Below are 22,040 nucleotides of genomic sequence, written 5' to 3'. Positions count from 1 at the left end.
GCGGTGTACAATAAATGCAGAACTGCAGTGGGGGATCGCTGCCTTCTCTCAGTTAAAATGGGGAACCTGTGTTAGATCTTGGTTCGTTATGTGTTCTGTGTATTCTTTTTGTGACAGTATATGATACTTTACCTGCTGTAGTTTAGTTCATAATCTCAGGAAGAAATAGTCTTCTGATTATTAAAACTTCAGTAATATGTCAAAAACAGTTTTAGGAAAGGTTGAGATAAGGAGCCCCAAAGTTCCATTTAAAATGTATACGTAGACGTTGAAATAAGAGCGAACCAACTCTGAGAAATGCTGCATACCTGAACCTTACGGTGGAAACAAACTGCAGATGCCACACGCTTTGGAAGTCAAATAATGCAGATTTAAGCTTTTGGCATTTTTGCTTCTTAAAATAGACAGGGTTTTCACATTGAAATTCTGACTTTCTTTATTAATAATCGATTTTAGGAAAGGCATAGAAATGCTTGTTTAGACTCTGAATAAGTGTTATAACTAAACAGTGTTTTGTTAATAGCTAGCATGTGGTATTTAGTAGAGGAAGCCTGTTCAAAGTTCATGTTCATGCTGAACTATTAACATGTATCATTCCTAGGGTAAAGAAAGTTTTGATATTTAAGTTCAGTTGTAAGCTAACTCGTTCTTCCTGTGACAATCTTGGTCTGCTAAGAATATGTGGGTTTAATCAGATGTTTCAAAAACATGCCAACTTGAGCAGGAATAATATTTATCAACAGGTTTTTTTAATCTCAAAAAATCAAAGTCACTATTAAGTTGATAAATATGTGCTGTAGACACACTTCCTGCATTCCACCTGGAGATGAGATTACAATAGCCTTATACTTCTGTAACAGTTGGAGGTATTTAAATGCTGTTTTAGTATAAAATAAAGTCTACCATGTTCTACCACTTTGAAGGCAGTCCAGGTAATCTCACATTTATCAAAGGAAATGTGTGGTGTATGTTAGGATATGCAAATCTTCAGCTCACTTGAAGAAATCCCAAATGTTCTCTGTATACATTAAGCCTCTGGGAATGGGGTGGAACTGAGTCAGGTTTTTCCATATCACTGCTCCAGGGGACTGCTTGGACTAAGCAGAATACACATTTGTTCTTTTTAATGCGAAAGCCTCCTGCTTGTGTTTCTGAAGCAACAACAGCCTTTCTCTGGAACAAATTCTACAACATGTTGGATATCAGAGATTTGGGGCTTTAATGAAAACAAGCAAGCAAAAGAACCTCCACCCAAAACCAGCTTGGACAACTAGTTAGCTCCTGTTCCTTGTAATCTCTCTTAATCTGTTACTTTCCTCTGTTGTTAAATGGGAATGGAATAATTGAGGTATTCTAACATACAAACGGTATCCATTACGTTGTCTTCCATAGCTTTGGGAGTTGGTTGCTCAGAGGCAATTTTGGCTGAACAGTCATTACCTATATGGCTTTCTGCATTTGAGACAAGTCTTCATATTAGAGATCTTGCAGATGGCTCATCCTTGAGCGACATATGCTTCTGTGGTGAGTGGAGGTTCTTGCTTCACTCGATTTGAGCAAGATCCTATTGTCAAAGTGTCCCGATTTGAACATGGCACTGACCGCATGGTCCAGCTGTTGTTCTTCTTTTGTTCTTTCCTTCTTTCCCCCTCCCCCCACCCCCCCAGCCGTGGGAAAGATTTGCCGCACCTCCAGGGAGGGGAAGCGACATTCAGATACGCATCCACAAATGAGTGCGTAAAAAGGGGTGTGTCGAGACACTCGTTGGCACTCTGCTCCCAGTGCAAGCCGCGGCACCTTTGAATCTCCACCCCTGGGGCTAAGAGCTTTTTCATCAGAGAGAAGCAGCATCTGCAGTAACCTCAATATCCCTGAAAGCAGTAAAAAACTCCTGCTTAGCAGGTAGACCTTTCCGCTTTGCCAGTTCCCGGCGGGGGTGGTGTTCAACTGTTTTGGCATGGCCAGGGGTCGAACCAGCCATAAGCCCCTAAATCCCTGCACGGGACGAGATGTCGATGGCGAAGGGGAACGCAAAACTGGTTCTAGATTATTCTCGGAAGAGACCCGCACCCGCGGAGGACTGTTGCTGGGATTCCCTGGAGGTTCCAATCAGTCTCGTATGTGCAGATGGAAGGGGGAGCCTGGAACACTGCCTTCGGTAACTGCAAGTTCTCTTCGGCCACCCCGAAAGGAGAAAGGACTATTTTACCCTCAGAGAGACTGAGAACTTTTTGTGAGGTGAACGGACAATTGCTTTCGCCCCAGCTCCACTGGCACGGCGACCACGTGGTGGGTGGGTCCTTTGTTTGTAAGCGGGAGAAGTGGTTTTGAATGGGAGATTTATATTGTATTTGCATATGCTTATTTATTTATCAATCTCTCCCTTTATATTTCTCTCCTTTCCAATCCGCCTGACTTTTAAAATGATTTTACCTTCAGGCTTTTCTGTTAAAGCTTTCCCCCCTTTTAAGCCTGTGTCTGTTTTTCCTTTGCCCAAACAAAGTCTTGAATTCAAGCCGTTAATGAGCCAGTAAGCTCCCTTCGGTGTGTGGTTCGCTGGGTTTACCTTTCATCCCATGCGAACCCTTTAAGTTGCGGCAAGCGTTGACAAGCTGCTGAAAGCTCCCTTTCTGTGTAGTTTTGCTGGGGTTACCTTCCAGCAAACCAAACCCCTTTCGGTGCTAACAGCCCCTTTGTTGAAATTGGGACACAAAGTTTTTTCGTTGGTAGGACAGTACTCTGAAAATCTGCCTTTCGGTTCTCTGTTGATAAACAGTCTCAATTTGCATTCCTTTGAAAAATTTTCATTAGGACATTTTTGTAACATTTTTGTGGTTTTTATTTGTGAAGTCTAGTGTTTGGCAGGATATTCTATGAAGGTTTGAGTTAGCTTTGAAAGCAATTGCTTGGTAATGTTCAGATATTTGAGATCTTTTTTGCAGGTCTTGAGACCTTGTGTTACTTGGAGTAACCTAAGGTTAGCATAAGTTTAGCAAATAGGTCTATTTTCTTCAAGAACTCTAGTCTCCTAACAGTAAACGGTGGAGAATTTTAGCAACTAGAACATTAATCCAAATTCGTAGTTTTCTTACATTTTAAACAAACATACTTACAAATGGTGAAAGTACTTACAAGGTACCTGTAATGTGCAGCCAGATGTTTACACAGTACACTTGATACACTTCTAATGTGGAGTTTGAGATTGTTGGAATTTTTTTTAAATGCTGGTAAAAAAATATTTTCATTTCGCTTGAAGTTCCCTTGAAGTTGCAGCAGTCAGGAATGTGAATGCAGGCTTCTTTACCCATTTGAATCCCCATTGTTAATCACCACGATCTCATCTAAGTTGTGGTATCTGTTTTTTACCTGTGTAGGTGAACCTAACATTCTTCAGGGACAAAAGATCAGGAGCAAAATCTTACGTGCTTTCACAGTTCATGTTTGCCTGAAGGTGTGTGTCTGTACCAGCTTCTTGCAATGAAAAGTCCTAGCTGTGGCTGCACCAGGAAATTCTGTTGTAAAATTTGGCATCAGGTAATACTATACTTGTGTGGATCATTGCTGCTTGATAATCTGCAGCATAAAGAGCATCCCTTATGTGGTTATTGCTTGGGATGTAGGTTCATTAGAAGTGTCTGGAACACACTGCTTTGCCTGGATTTTACTGTGTCTGATGGCAGAAAAAACAAGTGAGGTTTGTCCTCTTTCTGTAGATTTGGCTAACATCGAGCTTAAAGACTCTAAGGAAAGCTGTATCTGAGTATCACATAATACTGGACTCATTGTTTCGAAATCAGAATGGTCAACGAAAGAGTAAAATAAAACATAGTCATAGCAACAGAATTCCTTCATAATGACTTCTGCTGTTATCACCTATAATTATACTGTGGCAGTTTAGTCTGGAATCTGAAGTTAGTGAACAGTGATGTCTGTCATGGCTGCTTCCCTAGTAGTTGTTTTTATAGGCTTTAGCCTCTCAAATATACTGTTCCATATTCCCCTCTCTTCAGAACTGGAAAAGCATGAAGGCCTTAAAAGACTGTTAATATTTGAAACATTTCCTGGAATAGCGAGTTCTACTTCCAAACTACCTTACTGACAGGAGCAAGCTGGAACTTCAGTATTACTGATTTATTCAACATAGTTGTCTTGTCCTTGTTGTGTTTCACACGTTATGCACCATAGAACCTGTCCCTTAAGTCAACTCTGATCCTAGGTTTTCACTACATAGCTGGTTCTGTGTAGAGACCACAAGTCATATGCTGGTCTTGTCATTTGCTCCCATGTAATAACAGTGCTTAAAATCTACCTCATCTTCTCTCACTTCCTGTTGTTGTGGTTGGTGGGAACTGTTCTGCTTGATTCTTGGTTCTGGTTCTTAAACTTCTTTTATGAAGACTGGTTGGAGAACATTGTAATAGAGGAGAAGGATGGTTTCTTCTTCTTTAGGAGCTACTGAACCTGCTCTGGGGAAGAGAAATATCCAGAAACTGCACTATGGCAAGCAAAAGAGTTGCATCAAGGTGCTGGGAGCATGTCTTCCACTGAGGAGAATGAGAAATTGCAATGAGAACTAGGGAACAGGCAGCTGATCCTCAGGAGAGACTGAAAGAGCTGTCTTCAATGTTGGAAGAGTTGGACTGTTTTATTTCTTTTGTTTGTTTGGTTGGTTGGTTTTCTGTTTGGTGTTGGTACAATCAGAGAGCACTTGCTTAAGGCAAGACCACTTTCTCTAAACAATTAATTCACTGTGAAATTGCTGTTATAAAAGCTTCCTTATGCCTTTTGCAGTTACCACAAAGATAAAATACTCAAGCCCATACGTACTGATGTCAGTAAAGGAGCATTTGAAGTAGTAGGTTCAGAATTCAGGAATTGCTGGGTAACACCATATAAGCAGACACTTTTCTCAGTTGTGCTTTTGTGGGTGTTCGTTGGTTTGTGGTTTTCTTTTTTTTTTTCTCTGGGAGTCGGGTAGAGATGGGGAACTTTGGAGGGCAGGCTGTCATTCAAACTCCTCTGATCTGATAAGCAAATAGTGAACAGGTGTATAGATTTACTCTTTGATTCCATTGATAAACAGTGTTGAGCAGTTACAGCAGTTAATGCAAAACATCACAGCTGTCAAACCATTTCCCTTTCCAATATCCCACAGATACGATGACTTTTATGTTATGGCTTAACCTGGATCTTAGGTTTTGTATGGGTTTTAAAGAGTGAGCAGTGAAACTGTTGTCTTTAATACTAATTAAGTTAGAGAAGTCAAAATGAGGAGGTTTTTGACAGTGAAAGAAGGATCAAGAACAAGTGTTTGCTGTTGGAGACATGAAATTAGGAGAACGCAGCAAGCAAAGCAAAGAGATTTACTGTGGAAGAGTGCAGATATATTCTACTGTTGGTTATGATGCAGTTTCTTGAAGGTTAATAATTGTGACTTTGCATTAATGTCATGGTCTTTAGCATCTATCTGTTTAGCCCACGTGTCATACGTTGGTGGTTCTGTCTGCTACCACAACCACTTTGTAAACTGTGGTATAGTTTGATTACTGTCACTAGATCCTCCATTCAATGCAACTTTTAATTTACAGCAAACTTACGTTGCTCTATCCATTGAGACATACTCTCCCTCCGCACACACCCCCCAAGTTGAAAAACTGTGCAACTACAATAGAGTTTACTAATTTAGCCTGCTAAAGGTAACTGGGGATAACACAGCAGCTGCCTATTACAGGTCATCATCACTTCAGGTACTACAGATAGTGATTCTCACCAGTAGTTTTGCAGTCCTTGCAATGTTTGGAGCAGGTAACATGGGAAGGAGTGCTACATGGAATATGTGTAGCCTGAGAGTTAGCAGTTAACTGTTTTGAATTCCAAAATTTAATTTGGAGAAAATTGTAATCTACACACTTTATTAGTGCTTTGGTGCTGGTGATTAACACATGTGTTAAAAGGTATGAAAAAGTCATAGCAAAGTCTGAAAAATAATTGTGAAACTGAGGCATTTATTGTCACAGCAGCTGTTGTAAGCAAACAGGGACAAGCCTAAAGCTTGCATGGAATAAATTGTTAACATATCTTGTTGCTGAAAAGGTGTGCTGCTGTTTAACTGTTTGACTTCTGTGTTTTAGAGTTTTTTTAAATTCTAGCATTTATCTCAAGCATTTTTTTTCCCTTAAGATATGAATTCAAATGACATACAAATAAAATAGTTGTTGCTGCTCATGTCTGTGGACTTAATTCTGTAGAACATGTTTAAAAATACAATTTTAGAAAAATTCTGGGTTCTGGGTAAGACTGCTTACAATCTATTAGGAAAAGAATTGTGCTTACACTGTTTTCGTGTGTGTGTGTGTTCTGTTTTTTCAGTTTGCTGTGTGCAGCCTTTCTTAAGATAATTATTTAGAGGTTGTAGGACAGGAGTAGAAAATTCCTGCTTCTTCTGATTCTGAAGCAAAAACCTGAAAAATAGAATTTCATTTTGGATAGGTGTCATTTTAGAGAATGTTAAAATGTCAGGTAAGCCTTCAGGAAAAGTAATCAATAAAATAATGGAAAAGATGTTGACTTAAGTAATTCTTCAAGGTAAAATTTGCATATGTTACTTGAAAAAACATTTAACACGAAGTTCAACTGTTAACATACATCACTGTTACGTTCCTGTTTGGTTTAATGGGACAAAACCCAATGCTCTATTTTCTAGAATTCTAACACTTTAAAAATATTCTTTCTCTTGTTTCAACAGGCCAGTTGGAATGCCAAAAATGGAAAAAGTTTACCTACATAACCCTAGCTCAGAAGAAACGATTACGTTAGTATCGATATCCGCTACAACATCACATTTTCATGCATCATTTTTTCAAAATAGGGTAAGTTATTCTGCTTTCTCAAAATGAGCTTTCCCTCCCCCCTCTCCAACCCAAATGGGATGTTGGTTTACTTCCCCTCTTTAAATGAGATACTTACTGCCAAATTTACCTACCTAAAAGTATTAAGATTACTGCAGTTCTTGATCTCATATCAGTTACCAAGAAAATTACCAAGAAAATTTGAACTGACCACAGAAACACACACAAACCCTCCTAGAAGAGAAGGAATGAAGGAATGAAATACTGCGTAGTTCTGATTATATATGAAAGTGTGTTCTGTAACTTGCAGTTTGACGGCAGGTCTCGTTTGTTGCTGAAGTGACTAAGCGTACATTGCTTTAGAGCGCATACAGGAACAAGCTGTTCTTATAATTTTTCTAAAAATTGTACGTCCAGTGAAGTGGTCTGAGTGTGAGGCAGTCACTCTAATGCACTTGTGACTACTGCCATCATGTTACAGGAACTTGCAAGTTAAAAATCGTGGTATCAGCAGGGTTGACTCCTAACCGCATTGCTGTCAGAATATACTCTTGTAGTTTCTGTTTTGTGTTCAGGGCCTGTGGCTTAGCAGGGGCCATCTAAACACTAAAAACTTTCAGGAAACCTGTCTACATGCAATCTTTTTCACTTACAGAAGTCTTGTAGTAATTGCCTTTCTCCAGTGTGCTGTAAACCATCAGTCCAAAATATTTCTGTGGAAAGCTAAACTCTTCAGAATTTAACATAAAACTTTAATTAAATATGATTCTGGACTACAGAATAGTTGCAAAATAATGGTATTTTTATTATCTTGAACACATTTTATTTGTCTAAAATGTCTACTGTTTTGGTTTTTTTTTTCCCCTAAATCTGCAGTAGACTTTCTAACTTCAGTCAAGAACTCATGGAGATCTTTTGTAGGACAAAACCTGTTATTCATCTGCAGGGTGGAATGACTTCACTACAGTTTTGCTTATTCCTCTGCTTTCTTGCTTTTATTTTTTCCAGAAAATTCTTCCAGGAGGGAATACATCCTTTGATGTAGTTTTCCTCGCAAGAGTAGTGGGAAATGTAGAGAACACTTTATTTATTAACACTTCTAATCATGGGGTATTTACTTATCAGGTAAGAGAATTACACTTTTTTTTTTTATTATGGCATGCTTAACCATCCTAGGATCTTCATGCAATAATACTTTTTTTATCAGCCCAGTTGAATAAGTTTCCATCCCTGCTGCTTGTTGGGTTACCATAGTAAATATCTGTAGGGTGGCACTGTAAGCCAGATGGATGAAGTTATGTAGGGTTTAAAATCCTCCCAACAGCTTTTGTGTGTGAGTTCTTTCAGTAGCTCATTGCAGGGATGTAGCTCATTCTTTAGCTCTGTACTCATCTGACCCAATGACAAGACAATATTATTCATTAAGGTGTCAAAAAATTACTCACCTGAGATTCAGAAAGATAAACCAGACAGACTGAGAGAGTCTGAAAAGCGAGAGAAATCCTCTTACTGGAAAAATATGACTCTTACCATGCCAATGTTTTGAAAACAACAACAAAGACACTTCCCATATGGATTGTCTGTTCCATAATGGTATGATTAAAGGATATTGCACAGCCTTTTAACCTTTAGCTGATATCTAGTGTTTCCGAGTGTCAGGGAAAAAATGATGGTTATTTTGACTTCCTGTGTTCTAAATACGTCAATGTAAGTAAGCAGTAGCTATGAGAAATACCAAAATACCCTTTCTTTAGCTGCAAACCTAAAACAGTTTCCTTATTTCAGTGCTTTAGCATGATACTGGTTTTAAATGTTTGGTTAGAAGCATGATGTAAAATTAATCAAAGAGAGTCCTTGGTAGATTACCAGAATTTGTGCACGTATGTTAGGCTCTGTAACAATAACATACAGCTGCTTAAGCTTGTTTTTCTTTTTCTGAACCAGGTGTTTGGCATTGGAGTACCGAACCCCTATCGATTGCGCCCGTTTATTGGGGCACGAGTTCCTGTAAATAGCAGTTTTTCTCCAATAATAAATATACATAACCCTCACAGTGAACCTTTGCAGGTGAGCCTAAGAGAAAACTGTTAAATGCTCATTTATGTTTATGATTTTAAACTGAAAATTTATTTTTGTGCTTAACATTGTTTGAACTTTAAAGCTATTTGAGGCCAAGCCTTTCATATTATATAAATGTTTTTCTGTTTATATGAAAATCAGTTGCTCTAGAAATTGTAGATGATGCTCAAAGATATCTTAATTTGCTAAATTGAGGTTTTACTGTGAAATTTCCACTTTTAAAATGGTCATAATTACTGAGAAATAACAAATTAAACTTCACCGGTAATGGAGAAAAATACCGAAGCAAACAGAGTAAAACAGATCTTGTACTTTTAATCCAGGCAGGCATACTTCTTAGCTTCCTTCTGCTTGTTTTGCATGGCATAGGGTGTCTTTACGGTGTACCCTAGTATGTAATGTTAGCAAGCATTCTTATGTTAAGGCAGGAGTGATGGCCGTACCTAACCAAACAAGTAAATGAATAGTCCTCTGATAAACGTAATCTGATTCTGCTGAGTGAGAAATCCACAAACTGCGAAAAGCTACAGAAAGCACATAAAGTGCGGCACTACCAACTGGCTGTATCATCATTACAGTGAATTTATAGAATACTCCAATGGTCAAATAGTTGCTTACCTGTGACATTACACATTATAACACCTGACAACTAAACCAGGGTCCCTTTAAAATTGAGTGCTAACATTTTCCTGTTATCTCCCTCAGGTGGTAGAAATGTATTCCAGTGGAGGTGATCTCCATTTAGAGCTTCCAACAGGTCAGCAAGGAGGTACAAGAAAGCTATGGGTGAGTAGTCACGTCTCGTAGCATTCCGTGTACGTACAGGGAAGTTTTATTTTAATACGATAGTAGGTTTGTTGGATTTTTTTTACCAATTTTGTTCCTTGTCATTTAATTATTAAAAGTGGTCCATAAAAATGATAACAGGGTCTGTTAATTGTGTAGTAGCAGTTGAAGGAAAAGTTTAATTAAAAGAAGCTATCTGTATTGAGCTGCACTTTTTTGGCATGAGAGGAATAAGATGATTTACAGTGAAATGAATTGCACCTACCTAAGTATTCAGCACAGTGTAGCCCTTCTGATGGCCTGTGAGCTGGATCTAACTCACAAAAAAATACATGGAATTTTTTTTTTAAACTGAGAAAGTCGTTCCTGCAAATCACTATGAATGCTGAACAAACTTAGGGAAGAAGAATATATTAAGGACTACTAACAGCAGTGTGTCTACCTGCAATAAATCACTAAATCGTGAGTCGAGAATGGCTAGAAACTGTTCTGGGAAACATTTCTCCAAGCATGCCCTGCAGTTACTCTTTACTCTTCACGTCTGCTGCTGGAGACAGGGTAGTGGGTTGGATGGGACTCGTGGTCTGGTCTATTAAATCTGTTTTGTTGTGTTCTTCATTTAACATAGTTTTGAAGTAACACATATTGGTATCTTCAAGTGAAATAAATTTTAGAAGCATGCTGAAGGTGAAGTATTGGCTCTGTGTTGTATATCCGTGTTGGTAATGTCCAACTAGATACAAACTCTGTTTTCCTCTTTAATTAGAACTCCTCGTTTTTCTGATGACTGTTTTTTGTCTGAGACCAGAGACATTAAAGTTATTGGGCTCCAAAACTTGTCTCTTGCTCAGTGTGTTGTTACAGTTACTGACAGTTACAGCTGTTTTAATGAGTAAAGCCAGGATATTTCCAAGTCAACTAAGAAAGATGATCATAAAAAATTCCTGGCTTTTCTGGGGAAAGTTCATGAGAATGGCAGTATCTTAGTTTTAGATATAAAAGTTGCAAGCAAATGAGTATAAATATAGATCTCAAACATTTTAAAAAAATGCAGTGGAAGAGTAAACAGATGCTGAGGTTTAGATGTAAACATTAAAATGGATTTTAAATAATGAAGGTCCTGATGTTTTTACACTTAGTTAAGTGACTTTGCTTCCAAAGATAGTCCCTTCCTTGCTGTCAAAAGAACTCAAGGGGAATGTTGAATTCTGTAGCCCTTAGTAGGTATGTAACAAACAGAGCCACAAAAGAAGATTTTTAAATGTCTAGTTTATTCCTAACTCTGTTTCTTGAGCATGTAGCTTTTCACTTTCTCTAGGCCGGGTTGCCAGTTAAAGCAATGATGACATGTGTGTGAGACCTTCCAGTGTATTGAATGGAAATGTTGTTAGGTTAATACTAGCCAGCACTAATCCTCTTGGTTTTCATATCAACCGTCAGTATTTCAAAATAATGAAGCAACTAGAAGAAATTAAACCAGTAGGAAGAAACACTGAGATATATCACTGGCTATGTCAAGAGCTGCACTTCAGTTAGAAAAACCTGAGAAGTAGAAGAAATTATTTGAAATATGGTGATGATCCTTTGACATATGGATGTACAACATTGTCTAAAATTGTTTTGATGCCAGATGTTTGGATGAAGCAGACTGCGCATGCAGTAGTATTTTTGTAATCACTGTCCAAAGTTACTTCATAGATCTGACAAACCTTGGGTCCCTGGTTACACATGTGGAAGAGTCAAATCGCATCCTTGGAAACACTAATGAATGGCCGCATTATGTTAGGTCTGTGAATAAGGGCGAAAACAGAACTTAACAGCTCCTTAGTTTAGGGACTCATCAAGTAGTAGCAGTGAAACTAGTTAGTTTGATATTCAGCATTTTTCAAAGAATACATCTACAGTCATTGTGCCATGGAAAATATGGCTTGACCTCCAGAATGGATTGGTATGAGTTTGTACTGCAGAAAGCACAGAAGAGATGTAGAAGACAATCAGCACCTATATGGATTACGTTCTGTCCAGTTTCCTTCATGAAAAACACAAAGGAAAGAAGCTGTCAACTAAAACAACATAAATCAATACAGGGATCATAAAAAATTCCTACTTTCTGCAATATTTATTTGCATTTAATGCGGAAGAAGCTCCAGATTTCAAACCAAGTTTTTCATCTTCTATTACGTTACCAAAAAAAAAAATCCAGTTCTTTAATGCGATAGGGAGGAATACGCAATATTAGTATTTCAACTATGGTTCTGAAGCTAGTCTTGTGCTGCAGCTGTGTCCAGCAAATACAGAAAAAGTTGTCTTTCAAATCCTGAATGCAGATAGGAACTGATGGAATAGGCTTAGTGCAGAAACTAAAACACGTTTTTACTTCTTGCTGTAAAATGCTTGATGATGAATAAACCTGCAGCTCCTCAAGTTTCTGGTTACTGGTAGTTCTGCACTATTTCAGTTTGTGTTTACCACTGAAACTGTATGCCTCATGTCTGCTTTGGCGTATAAACAATTAGAATATGCAAAAACTATTTAATGTTACTGCACTCAATAACATTTTTATGAATAGATTTTGCTTTTTCTTAGATACTGACAATTTAGTCTACTGTCTTTTTCCCACAATTTCAATACATAAAAACTTAATCAAATGGGACGTGAAAGACCTCTTGCATATATCTATTTTAAATCAGTGTCATATTAGATAATTACAACTATCTGTACTAAATTTAATGGTTATTTTAATAACATAGAGCCTATCCCTTACCGCTATCACAGCTTTTTCTCTTAATACAATTGTATGCAATGCTTCTATTGTAATTTTTTGGCGAGGCCATTTTTTTTGTAATTGCTACACTCTCATAGATGTGCTTTGATTATTTATCAGGAAATACCTCCCTATGAAACTAAAGGAGTGATGAGAGCCAGCTTTTCTTCAAGAGAAGCAGATAATCATACAGCCTTCATTAGAATAAAAACAAATGCCTCAGACAACACAGAATTTATCATTCTCCCTGTTGAAGTAGAAGTTACAACAGGTTTGTAGAAAACTGGTTGGTTTTTTGTTGTTTGGGTTTTTGGTTTTTTAAGTTATTCAGATTCATTAACTTGTACTAAAAGAAAATGGTAACTTCTCTTTTTTTATTATTATTAAAGCACCAGGAATCTATTCATCAACGGAAATGTTAGATTTTGGTACACTACGCACACAAGGTAAACTATACTTCGGATCTGAAAGTCTTTATGAGTCGAATGGCAAGGAGAAAGCCCGCTTATCTTTGTGCTATTCAGAGTTTCTTGTGGAATGATGCTTCTTAAAAGCCAGAGTTTCAAAAGCAGAATAACAGTGTGTTACAACAGCGCACAAATGTATTCACTTGCAAGTACACTTGAGATGTGTACAAGCAAGCAGTAGTTTGCACATCAAGTTATAAGTCTAGTAATAAGATTGGTCTTACGCAGTTGGGCATGGCTTAGTCTGAAACCCTTTGGCAGTTTCATTTGTAAACTTGTTTTGTGAGATTTCTTTGCATCTGCATAAGTTTTCATAATTTTCAGACACAGAATAGTGAGTGTGCAAACAATCCAATTTGTTACTTATGATAAGAATTTTTAAGTGCCACTCACACATTTGTGCCTGACATTTTACTTCTTACATTAATACTTAGTGACATAATAATTACATATATATGGCAGAAAATAGTAAAACTGAAGGTATCTTTTCAAGCTGTAAAAGGGACTAGTTACTGAAGCAAAACAGTATATATCATCGTTCAACTAAAAAAAGGTAGCTTCTGAAGTACGTTTCCTTGCAACTTACTCAGTATGTAAAGATTTTGAAATAAGATTAGTGTCTGCTGAATATTGGTGTATCTGTCAAAGGCATTCATTGTAGTATTTTTAGCCTTTTAATTTCTTAAAATGTTAGAAATGCAAGTCCTTAGCTGAAGCATGTAATGCCTGCTAATATGGAAAAATACAGTTTTAAGTGTGTCTGATTCTTGGGACTAGCTATTTGGACTGGCTGTATTGTCGTGTTAGTCTAGCTTTTAAAAACTGAACACCAGTGGATTTATATGATAAACCAGCTAGCGCAGATGACTTTGTATAAGGTTCTTATGTTCAAATAGCCTAATAGCCAGGTGTGTTTTTTGTTCTTTAACAGATCTGCCAAAAATTTTAAATCTGCATTTATTAAATTCAGGAACAAAAGACGTGCCAATTACAGTAAGTTTATTTCCTTTCAATTCGAAACTTTCTACTTGGATTTACTTTCTCTCATAAAAATTGATCATTCATAGGTTCACCTTGTAGTGTTCACAATTAGAAGCTAGGTGATGTGTGACTGAAAACGTAACTTAATAGTAAGACAAATAATCTATAAGCACGGTAAAAATCATTTGCTTTATACCCTTTGTTGAATGGCTGTTTCAGCATTTATAGGCTGTTCCTGCAATATCTGAGCTTCTGAAAGCTTTTGTACTTGAGAACAGTAACTGCTGTTCAGTGAACGAGAGGTTAATGCAGAATCTGAGAGATTCTTTGTCCTCATCTCAAACTCTATGAGAGTGTGTGCAGTCATTGCCCAACATAATCTTTTAAGAGTACTTTGCAAGAACAGACTGTAAAATAGCCCTTGTTTTCTTCAGGTTATCTGCTTTTTAGCTTGAAATAAGGAAAAAAGCCTGCAGACACTCTGGAGCCCTTTCCAGTGAGATCACTGCAGCTGCACGTAAAGTGCAGCTAGCTTCAGAATCCTGGGGTTTGGATTTTCTACTTTTTATTACAGAATTTTGGCTCTAGTCTGGTAGTCTGCCTTTGATCATTCATAGCTTTTTCCCACATAATTTTTCTCATTGCCCGCTATTTTTCTCACTTCTTCCTTCTCCCCTTCTTGACTTCTTTGTTTTCCAGATATACTTGCATAGCTAGCTATATACCTTGCCCCAGTGCACTTCAAAAGTGTTGAAGTGTTAAAAAGACACCAGAGGAGTCAGAAGAATGACTGAAGGATTGACAAAGGTTTCTCAATGAGCTCCTGGAGAGCATTTCTGTGTTTTTAAACCATATGGCTGTAACTGGAGGGAATAGTATTTTAATAGTAGAGATCTAACTAAAACTTTTAAAGTAAGATACTGGAAACTGAGGCTAGATGAATTTAAATTAGAAACAGGACACAATTTTAGTAACGAGGATAACTCACCGTCCATTGCAAGTGCTTGCTAGGTTGTTGTTCACTAATAATTTTCAAATTGAGACAAACTCACTGTATAGTGCAAACAGTATTTAATTCATCAAAGTTCTAATGCTTGTTGCATTAATGAGGTCAGATGATCCTGTAAGGTCTCTTGTGGCCTTGTAAGCTATGAACCAACTTTCATGGAGGGGTTTTATTTTAAAAAAAGATCTGTATATGATTTTTCCAATCAGAGATTGCTTAATGTATTAAATTATTTTTTTGGCTACGTCTGCTGTTTTATATCACATTCATCATCTTAGATTTGCCAGGATTTTGACATAGGGACAGGTTTTTGTGGGTTGTTTTGGGTTTATTTTAAAGTGGTTTTGGTTTTTTTAAACCACCATTATCACTTCTACTATCTGATAATGTAGTACCTGATTCATACTCCTCCATTAAAAAAAAAAAAAAAAACAAAACTCCAAAAAACCAAAACCCTACCCATGTTACTGATAATGTAGTACCCTATTCATACTCCTCCATTAAAAAAAAAAAAAAAAAACAAAACTCCAAAAAACCAAAACCCTACCCATGTTTTTTTTAAGCTATGGTCTTTGGACTGTAGACCATGGACCATAGACAACAGTCTAATTTGAGTTTATAACCACTATACTTGTCATGACAGAACTTTTCCAGATGAATTATTTTTTTACAGTGTATCAAAACAATAAATGTGGTGCTCTTAAAGCTTTTTAGGCTCACTTTTGCAGTGATAAAGTGACCACGTAGGTCCAGGTATGATGTATTTTTTCGGTGTGTCACATATGGCACGTGAAGTCAGTTGTTCTTCTCATTAAGGAATAGCTTGGTTGTGAAGTTTGTAACCTTTCTAGCATTTGAAGCCTGTGTGAATTTCTGCTGCTGTGCCAGCAAGAGTAAAGAATTTTTGGAAGGAACCTGGTGAATAACTTCTGTCTAAAAAAACCTCGGGAAATGGGTTTCTGACCCTTTAGAGATAGGGTTTAAAAACAGTGAGACAGAGCTGAGTGACAAATTTTATCTTAATGTCAGAAGAAAAGGCCAAGGCTATATTTAGCATATTTTTAAGCTGGGTGCTGGAGGAACTAAATATCTTCAGGTCACCCATGCATGCGAGACTGCTAGTACTGTTGCCAGAGTTGTAGTTGTTCTGCCCTTAAGTGCTTAGTAGTGCTGTGATCCAACAAATTGGTTGGGGAGAGTAAGAGGAAGTCACTTTCATTTTTGAGTTCAAAGACTTTATAAAAATTTCCTTGATTACTTTTTGTAGGGTTTTCTCCATTATTAAGGAGAATCATGTTTATTTCATGCCCGGATGAACTGTTGGCATGCTGCAAAAACGAAGCCATGCTGTCAAAAATCCAGTAAATGTAGATATTTGAACACTTTATCTCTTCTCTAGAAAGAAAATACTGTGTTTCCTTAAGTCAGTTTAAGCCCGTGTGATTGCTAAAAGCATGCTTGAAAATTTGAGTCCCCGATCATGTTTGATGCATAAAGAACCAGGAACTTCAGGACAGCTGTGTACTGAAGCTGAGTTTTATCAGTTTGAAAATAAAAGTATTTGTATAAGGAAGTATTTACTTCTGTCAAAATTCACATGCGTTGCTTTTTTTTTTCTCCAGTCAACTTATGAAAAGCAGTTCCCTTCTACATTATGTCTTCAGTCATTTGAGTGCAGCCATCTCAAAGTTATCAAGGGAAAGTCACCTTAAAGGATTAAAATCTAGTAGTTTATCCCATGGCTGTTCTGGGTGGTGGTTTTTGGCAAAAGTGAACTTTAGTTAGTTAGGCGTGTCCCTGTTTAAGCTGAAGGCCAAGTTGTTACTGACAAAATAATTGTGTCTGTACAAGCAAATAAAACAGGACAGATGTGGTTCTGACAGTAATGGAACCAGCCTTAGTCTGCTTCCTGTAGCCAGAGGGCTTTTTCCTCTTGCAGCAGGGTAGCTGTGTCTTTATTCTCCATAAGCAAAAATCTACAGCCTGCTCAGTCTTTAGAGCAGTTATATTAGGAGGACAAGACAAACCAGTGCTCTGGAGCCTGCTGGCAGGTAAATGGCGCGGATGAAGGTGTGCCAGTGTTTCAGCCTCTTCTCTTTAGTTTATTAGCACAGGTGTAGTCTGAGAGTCCTTAAACCTTCAAAGTCTTTCCCAATAACTGCTGCAATAGCATAAAGTTTTCTCCCCCCTTGTGTTCTCTAGAACATTTCAGGTCATTGTTTTTTGCTCTTACTCTAAACGTTCAATGTATTTTCATACACCAGGGTCAGGAATCTTGACAGGAGCACTCCATGGGAGACTCGTGTTACCCAAGCATGTCTATTTTAAATTCTTCTTTCCCTGAGAAGTTGCTGTTAGGAGATTTTCTGAGAGAATTGAGGGTATTAGATACTTGATGGAATTTGTTTGGCATGTATTTGCGTGACCTGTCCACATCTGATGATTCTTAAGGCACATCTCAGGACAAGTTTTGCTTGGGCTTTATTTGAAATATGTTAACATTTGAGGAAAGTGAAGTTGAAAGGATTCTTAAGAATGTTTGTTTTTCCTTTAGTTGTCTTATTTCTGTACTTTCTTTTATAGCATGTCGTCAAGCAACAAATGAGAGATGTGCATGACGTAGTTATTTTCAACAAAACAGTGTAAATTTCTGCCTTAACTACATTCATTAGCTGTAGATGTTTTGAGTAAATATATCTAGGTTTGTTATACTTCTGATTTAAAAGATACACCTCTGGAACCTGCCGTCTTTCTGGCAATAGGCTGTCCTTTTGAATATTTATGATTTAATTTACTAAATGAAATCAGCATGCTTTCAAACTTCAGTAATTAAAAACCAGCCTTTCGCATGAAAAGAGCTACTAGAAATGGTTACCTTTCTGCCACGCAGAAGTTATGAACTTGATGACAGCTTTGGTTTTGTCTGCTTTAAGAGGGCTTTTTAAAAGACACCTCAAGATCTCAAGTTTGTAATGTGATTGACTCATGTAGAGAAATAGCAAATATTCACCACGTGTATGCAGATGGTTGACAGAGGTCAGTACTACAAATCCAAAATAACAGAACTTCTAGTGGAGTTAACAGATTATTCGTTAGCTGCAGGAGCAGTGCTGCTTGTTTCCTCTAAGGATGACGTGGTCTGCAGAACTTAGTTATGTATGCACGATTTTATGGCTTTAATTTACAGTCAAGCACAGCTTAGCTTGGAAGAACTGTAACTGGTTTGTACCACTAGCTGTCTGCCTTCCTCCTCTCTGACCAAGAAAGGCTCAGCTGCTTATGAAGCGGGTGCTAAACCTCTGCAGCCCAGCATAAGGTAACCCAGCACTCATTTTGGTTTCCGTAGTGCAGCATCCTGTAATTTGCAGTAGCTTAACAGCTGCTACATGAGCAGCTGAGCTGTTCTTACAGCAGGAGAAGACAGCTGGGGAGGAGCAGTCATGGCAGCCATGCCAATTTTAAGGAAAACAAGAACAAGAGGATTTAAATGCTCCATAGAGAGACAGTTTCTCTCCATGGATTCTAGATAGAGTTTGCTAGCAATCTTTACAGAGTCTTCAGATGTTGACATGGAATTCATAATCCTACTGCACAGCAATGAGTATCTCTACAAATCAGGTCTGGCTAATAACTGACACAATTACTATTCCAGTAATGCCCCATTTACCTTTTCAATTTTGTTTAAAGCAGTAAATCTCAGATAGAGAAGGTGATCTTGTAAAATGTTGGTATAGAATGAGTGTTATCTCAGATTTACAAAACCATTCTCTGTACAGTTAATTAATTTATTTTTTTCCTGTGGCAGCTCTGCAGGCTTAGCGTGGGATCAGAGACAAGGTAGATGTTTGTATCGTCACCAGTAATCACACAAGTCAGTTAACAGCTTTGTGCTCCAGAAACAAATAGTCTAGCTATTGTAACCCTGTAGCATTAAGAATAGAAAAATAAATCTTAATTTAAATAAAGCTTGTTTTCTATTTTGTGAACATGTTTCTGGCCATTCTGTCACTCTGTGCAGCATTCCCAAGGAGAACTATCTATTGCCCATTTCCCTTCATACTGACTAAGTAATTTGCCTCTTATAACGCTGCTTCGTTACAAGACAGACAACCCTATAAGAACTCGGGCAAAAGTAGTTGCAGCTGTATCACTTAGAAGGATATCTGAAGGCTGCACGGTGTGTTAACAATGATAAATTTACAGGTGCTTAATATTTTGATTATTTGCAGAGTGTTAGACCTACACCACAGAATGAAGCTATAACAGTACATTTCAAGCCAGTTACGTTAAAAGCCTCTGAAAGTAAATATACCAAAGTTGCAAGTATTAGCTTTGACGGTAAGTACTGCTCCTCTCTTAGAACTTATCAAGTGCTTCCTAAAACTCGCTGAAACATAATGAATTTTTTACTCTCTTAACAAAATGTTACTTGTAATTTTGAGCAGGAAATGGAATTTTCCTACCTGGAAAAGGCTTACAGTTTTTCTAACTTCAGTTATTTCTGAAGGGATCTTCACTGATCCTAATCAGCAAATAAATTAGGCTGGTAAATACTGGTGAGAAGAGATGGGATTCTTCATTATTCTATTACACATAAGCAGTATTCTGATGTTAAGGCACCAATTATTTAAAATGTATTGTTAGTCTAAATAGGCATTTGGGATTGAGAAATCCTTACAAACCAGGACCTGTTTCTCACAGTAATGTGTATTAGAGGAGAGCGTATCCCTTGGATTGCCCTTTGAGCCTTCTAAAGTTCAAAAAAGAAGCTAAAATCTTACTTCTAAAAGAAACAGTATTTTATGCTGGATTGCCTATGGAAATAGGACTCTGACATGCTCCTGAGAAAATTATTGTGAAATTTGGCTTATTTTATTTTGCGATCTTGAATTCATATTAAAGAAAAATGAAGATGAAGGTGGAAAAACCTTTTACTGCTACCTTTCCTACAAAGGTTATGTTATGTATACCCATACTGACTTTTATTGATATCTTTATGAAAGAACTGGTGGGTCATTTTCCCCCTATATAGTGTGACTGTAAATACTATGCTGACAGATTGTAGAAAGACGTCTTGGTTTTTATAGAGATTTTAATCAACTGTCAAGCTGTTGACCTACTCAGATGTGACTGCTTTAAGATACAGTTGGCGCTGTAAGTCTTTCTGCCTGGATTGCTTGAAAATTGAAGTTTATAGATGCGAATGTTTTTCACTTCAGGTAGATGTAACTTTAGCAGTTATATAGATAGAGAGGAGAGGATTGATTTTTATTACTGTGATTTATTGATTAGTACTTTAAATATTTAATAGTTTATGGTTTGTAAGATGAGCCTATAAATAAATTCTGAAATGGCTGAACTCTGTCAACCTGAGGTGGTAACATGTTCAGATTTTGAAGCTGGAGGGAACTGTTATATGAGAACCTACTGACTAACATTTGAGTAGATCTTGGAAGGAAAGATAGTTGGGGAAAAATACCCAGCCAGCTGCTTAATGTGTTTAAGGGATTGACTTGGTGAACTCTTTTCAGTGAAACAGCCAGTCCTAAATATTTGCTCTTTCAGCTCTCCCAATATGTGCAAGGGCTTTAGGAGCTGGTGGTTTCTCCTAACAAATATTGGAATCCCTTGACTTTTCTGGCGATAACTGATAGCAGGCTAACATTGCTTGTTCTGTGATCTTGGAGCAGACCTGTGACTGTCATCTTTGGTGCTAGTGTAGTTTGGGTTACATGGATTTTGATTCTATTTCTGTAAAGTTTAGTATGTCTTTGATTTCTTCATTAATAAAATGTTGCCGTGTTCCTGGCCCTGAGTACTGCTGGGCTGGTCATTCTAAGTGAGGAGCCCCGCCATCTCAAGTTTCTGTTCTGGTGGTGGAGAGGTAGGGGTATTCTGTACTCTTAAGAGGGGAATTCAGCTTGCCTGGGATCTGAGTTATCTTCTGGACATCTCCAAGTCACAGGAACAACCAGACTTCTCTGTTGTAGATAGGCAAGTCAACCAACTGGTGTTAAGTTGGAGAAATTCAGAACTCAGATCTCTTACTTCGTAGATTTATTCCATGTCATTTGCCTATTGGAATTACCTTAAGATCCATTTTTGTCTTCCATGATACTTCTGTCTGGGCTAGGTCCGTATTTCTGTCCTTCCACTCATGCTAGTCTACCACAACGGATAATTTTTTTTTTTCCTGCTTTACCAAACTTTTTATATTCTTGTGTGTACAGCATCAAAAGCAAAAAAAGCATCACAGTCTTCTGGGAAAATAACTGTTAAAGCAAAAGAGAAGAGCTACTCCAAACTTGAAATACCATATCAAGCAGAAGTGTTGGATGGGTAAGCGTACAGTAACTGAACATAGTTCAAAAACTAAGTGCTGTGAACTAACTGTTGTAGCAGGGAATTAAGCGTTTTAAGGGGGAGGGGTGAAATAAAGAAATGATGCCTGAAGTTTCTGAACTAGAATCACTAGAATTACTTGTTTGAATTTTTCTGTTTTTCACACTAGTAGATGAGGTGGTCTTAGTAATGAATAAGCTGGTTTCAAGGCTTGGGTTCAAAGTGACCTGAGTTATTTTGCATTTGCTGGTCTATCACTATATAAAGTAAGGGTAAAGGAAATATTTTTGGATTTTAAGAAAATTATAGAAGAACAGTCAAATGCTTCCTTATTTTTTTGGTTTTTATTTACAAAGCATGGCTGTGTTGACTAAAGTTATTGTTGAAATGAGGTGCTACGTTATCAACAGAAAGGACAGAGTATTTTAAAGGCAAACAAACTAAACCTTACCTTTTGTGCTGCAGATGCCTGATTTGGTTAATAAGGAATACGTATGATTTGCAAACTGTCGTAATACTTCAACACTTCCTTTTAGTCCTCCTACTATGCTGATTCACGTGTTTTCTTATCTGGTTTGAATTACTTAATTATCAATGTTCCTGTAGCGTTAATAACACAGTTTCAGCATGCTGTGGGGTATGTCCCTTTTCTGCTGCTGGTTGGAATGAATTCTAGCCTTCTGTGTTAGAAGAACACTTCATGTTTGAGGAAAGTATTTTTCTCATGCTATTTTCTTTTAATAGATACTTAGGATTCGATCACGCTG

At 37.5% G+C, this 22,040-nt stretch overlaps 1 protein-coding gene across 1 annotated transcript in view; it reads left to right on the top strand.

The window, feature by feature from the left end:
• Positions 1–2,009: 2,009 nt before the first annotated feature.
• TMEM131 (transmembrane protein 131) overlaps positions 2,010–22,040 on the top strand; it is a 56,255-nt gene continuing 36,224 nt past the window's right edge. Inside the window, exons 1-11 of the mRNA XM_010139641.1 lie at positions 2,010–2,158; positions 6,746–6,869; positions 7,857–7,973; positions 8,793–8,915; positions 9,633–9,713; positions 12,598–12,748; positions 12,867–12,923; positions 13,876–13,937; positions 19,161–19,269; positions 21,162–21,270; positions 22,018–22,036. Of these exons, the coding sequence (XP_010137943.1) occupies positions 2,010–2,158; positions 6,746–6,869; positions 7,857–7,973; positions 8,793–8,915; positions 9,633–9,713; positions 12,598–12,748; positions 12,867–12,923; positions 13,876–13,937; positions 19,161–19,269; positions 21,162–21,270; positions 22,018–22,036 (1,101 nt within the window). The remainder of the gene's footprint in view (positions 2,159–6,745; positions 6,870–7,856; positions 7,974–8,792; positions 8,916–9,632; positions 9,714–12,597; positions 12,749–12,866; positions 12,924–13,875; positions 13,938–19,160; positions 19,270–21,161; positions 21,271–22,017; positions 22,037–22,040) is intronic.

This window comes from Buceros rhinoceros, unplaced genomic scaffold (genome assembly GCF_000710305.1).
Source record: "Buceros rhinoceros silvestris isolate BGI_N320 unplaced genomic scaffold, ASM71030v1 scaffold3787, whole genome shotgun sequence".
In the NCBI taxonomy this organism is placed as follows: Eukaryota; Metazoa; Chordata; class Aves; order Bucerotiformes; family Bucerotidae; genus Buceros; species Buceros rhinoceros.
This window is presented reverse-complemented; position numbering and strand designations above follow the sequence as displayed.